At 40.3% G+C, this 3652-nt stretch overlaps 1 protein-coding gene across 1 annotated transcript; it reads left to right on the forward strand.

Moving 5' to 3' along the window:
* Positions 1-619: 619 nt before the first annotated feature.
* Positions 620-3444, forward strand: six6a (SIX homeobox 6a). Its single transcript, XM_029676166.2, has 2 exons — positions 620-1594; positions 2650-3444. The coding sequence occupies exons 1-2, from the start codon at positions 1023-1025 to the stop codon at positions 2810-2812; spliced, it is 735 nt and encodes a 244-aa protein (XP_029532026.1). The 5' UTR covers positions 620-1022; the 3' UTR covers positions 2813-3444.
* The last annotated feature ends 208 nt before the right edge of the window (positions 3445-3652 follow it).

Genomic DNA, 3652 nt, shown 5'->3' on the forward strand with positions numbered 1-3652 from the left:
ACATTCCTGCAGTGTTTAGTAAATCACGTCTCGTTGATGGGTAGTGTGCACTGTGTAAATAAGAAACCAATGTAGAAGCAGGGATTTTATTAGACGAAACAGATGTGAATAAAATGTGACAGCGTATCAAATAAAGACTATTATATGTCGACTATGATATGTCGATCAATGTACGTTATCAGTAGGACCGAGTTTGAAGTGAATCAATCCAATTGTTTTTGCATAAAAACCTAGACTGAACATCGCATAATAAAGCCATATTTTGTATTATCAAATGAGTCGAATAATTCTAGAGCGTGGATGAATGGGCTAGATTTTCAGTCTGCATTAGCCACAGCACCATTCAAGAGGATGCATTGCTATTGTAGTCTCAGAACATTCGTTCTCTGTTGTTTTTATTCTTCATTTTCAGAATTTAAAAAATGGTATGCTTTATGATAATATCTGTCATGCCTGCTGCTTGGATGTTATTTTCCAATGAGAGGTAAGCGTTTGTTAAATGTATTGCGTTTTATTTGGCTCGTCGCTTTTCTTCTTCACAGCTATGACTTACAAAGTAGAGGATGTGGGAAAACATGGAATCCAATTAAAGGTTTGAAGACAAAAAGCTAAGGTCAAAATGTTTACATTCTAAGGCGCTGTCGAGCACTGGGAGGTGCTGAAATCCCTTAGTGGCCCTTTCCGCGTGATTGGTAAACTTGACAGTTACTGACGGGCATCCATGGCAACCACGAAACCAATCTGCCAAGTCCAATAGAAAATCAGCAGAGGGGCTGACTGTCTTTTCCCTGTTCAAAATGTATCTCGGTTTTAGTTTTTATACCTCTTGTACTTTCAACCTACGAAGTTCACCAGCCGATCGCTGCAGTAGCCAGTCAGAGGGCATAGTTCCTCAGTGTTTTTAACCGTTGATCTGTTCACTTTAGGATTGCCTTTTTGCCTGAGAGAGCGAGGGGGAGAGAGGATAAGCGCGAGAGGGGAGCGTGTGATAGAGAGAGACGGAGAGGAAACGAGAAGCCTCCATGTTTCAGCTGCCTATCTTAAATTTTAGCCCCCAGCAGGTTGCGGGGGTTTGCGAGACCCTGGAAGAGAGCGGGGACATTGAGCGCCTAGGTCGCTTCCTCTGGTCTCTGCCCGTTGCCCCGGCAGCCTGCGAAGTCCTCAACAAGAATGAGTCGGTGCTTAGAGCGCGGGCAATCGTGGCCTACCACACCGGGAATTTCCGAGAACTTTACCACATCCTGGAGAACCACAAGTTCACCAAAGAGTCTCACACTAAACTACAGGCCCTGTGGCTGGAGGCGCATTACCAAGAGGCAGAGAAGCTGCGGGGCCGCCCGCTAGGGCCTGTGGACAAATACAGGGTGCGGAAGAAGTTCCCTCTGCCCAGAACGATATGGGACGGAGAGCAAAAGACCCACTGCTTCAAGGAGAGAACCCGACATTTGCTACGCGAATGGTACTTGCAGGACCCTTACCCGAACCCGAGCAAAAAGAGGGAGCTCGCGCAGGCTACTGGACTTACTCCCACACAAGTCGGAAACTGGTTCAAAAATCGTAGACAAAGGGATAGAGCGGCGGCTGCGAAAAATAGGTATGTATGCTGCAGTCTGTAGCTTACCTTTGTATTTTATCAAAGATGGTCTGAAGTTGTTTCGACATTTATTGTAATCTTTTTAACAAAAACAACCCTGCATTGCGAATGAATCGCAGTCAGCCTATGCACTTGCATTTGTTTCAATGCGAGCAATTATTCGGGCAAAATTTTAAATCGAATTATTTGAATTAGGTTATGTTGTTTCGCGTAAACATTGAAATAGAGCTGTCTATAATATATCAATAGGCTACCCTATAGTTCAGTTACCTTTGTTCATAAATAATATTTACGGAAATGACACCATAAACGCTGTAGCCTATTGAAATGAAGTAAAATGTATGACAAACTCCACTGTGAGACTTGCCCTTGTCATTTTCATTGCAAAATTGACAATATAGATTTGCCAACAATGTGTATTTACAGTGTAAATACAATCACAGAGTTTCCCAAATTGACCATTATCTATGGTAGCCTATATCCTTCCCAGTAGCAAAACAGCTAAAGCATATAGTGCTATAGTTCAATGTCTCAATAATTCCGTTCAGATTATCTGTCTTTTTCCACAATGCATTTTGCTTGTATTGACAGCTGTCTGTGTAGGCCCAAGTCTTCAAACGTAATTTAACAATAAGCATGCAATATGTCTGAAACATTTTGTATTATGGATGTTGCTCAATGAAAGACAGAAACACAGATATTATTTGTTCAATCATGTATAATGTCATTTGTGTTGATCAACTCATGAAGGTAGCAGGTGTATTGAATACATCTGAATTGTTTCCTTTAAGAAGATATTGGAATTACAAGGCTAGTCTGTCTATCTCTAAAATGTGCTCAATCCATAAAAATGGGCCTGGGTTACTGTGTGTTGCTTGTGTTTGTGTGTTTACTAGCATAACATTGCATTGTTGGGCTCCTAGCCTGGCACTTGTGCATCGGATTGCTAGGCCTCAGCAATAACTATGTTTCAATTAAGGATTACTTTGACAGAACCTATTCGTATTGGATTGTGGTTAATTCCAGTTTTCCCTCGACGTCTGTCTTTTATCCAGGCTACAGCAAGGGTTGTCCCAAGGCTCGGTTCGGTCTTTGGCTGATGATGATGGAACCGTCGATCGACTCGGTCCCGCCTCCAGCCCCGAGGCAAGTTTGTCGAGCAAAGCCGCCACCTCGGCTATCTCTATCACTTCCAGCGACAGCGAATGTGACATCTAATGGCGCACAAAGCAGTCGAGAGGAGGAAGAGGATAAATTGACAGTATATAAATGAAGGAGATCCTGAAAAACAATCTAACATAAAAACAGTCATAGTGCCTGCGTTTGAATTGAAAGAAACTGTTCTTCTTTGATGACTGCCAAAACATGAGGGTTCTAACGGAATGTCTTAAAGCTATAGGCTACTTTCATTTTTTTTCTCCGTTTTCCACTATGGATGACTGAAGCTAATGCAAGCTGAAAGAAAATGTAAAGAAAAAACATATTCATATTCACGATCCCTTTTTAGGGATGACTAATAAACCAATGCCTCAAGTTGAAACTCAAAATAAATAGAAAAAATAAGGAAAAAAGGAGAAGACATTCGAGCGCCTAACCTGCTATTTTCTGTGGGTATTTCATGTTGAAAAGACGCTGTAATATTTTTACTTTACTTTTAAAGTTGTATAAATAATGTTTATTTACTTATTTAAATGATAGGCGCTATTATAATTTGATATTTTTTTGCTTGGTGTTTTTATGTTTACCTTGTCCACAGGTGAACCCGTTGAGCATGTGCGCTTTAGTGAACATGTGTTTCAGTAAAAAAGACAAAAAAGTAGCCTAAAGAAACGTAATAAAATTATTGTTGATCAAAAGAACAAAACATCAGTATTTTTATTCACAGATATTGAGAATGGTGTTTGCAGATATTGTATTACCCGATTATTAGCCTACTTGATATTATTATCGAGTAACGCCTAATTTGGCATGATACATTAGATTATATTTTAGGGGTTTGGGACGATATTTAGAATATGATATATGTGTGAGAGAATATTTCAAATATCGTCCTATGAC

This window comes from Oncorhynchus nerka, linkage group LG12 (genome assembly GCF_034236695.1).
Source record: "Oncorhynchus nerka isolate Pitt River linkage group LG12, Oner_Uvic_2.0, whole genome shotgun sequence".
Taxonomy (NCBI): domain Eukaryota; kingdom Metazoa; phylum Chordata; class Actinopteri; order Salmoniformes; family Salmonidae; genus Oncorhynchus; species Oncorhynchus nerka.

Excerpts from the sequence above, each read along its gene's own strand:
- six6a (XM_029676166.2), top strand. The coding sequence starts at position 1,023 with ATGTTTCAGCTGCCTATCTTAAATTTTAGCCCCCAGCAGGTTGCGGGG. Across the intron at positions 1,595-2,649 it reads GCGGCGGCTGCGAAAAATAG|GCTACAGCAAGGGTTGTCCC; the intron begins GTATGTATGCTG and ends TCTTTTATCCAG.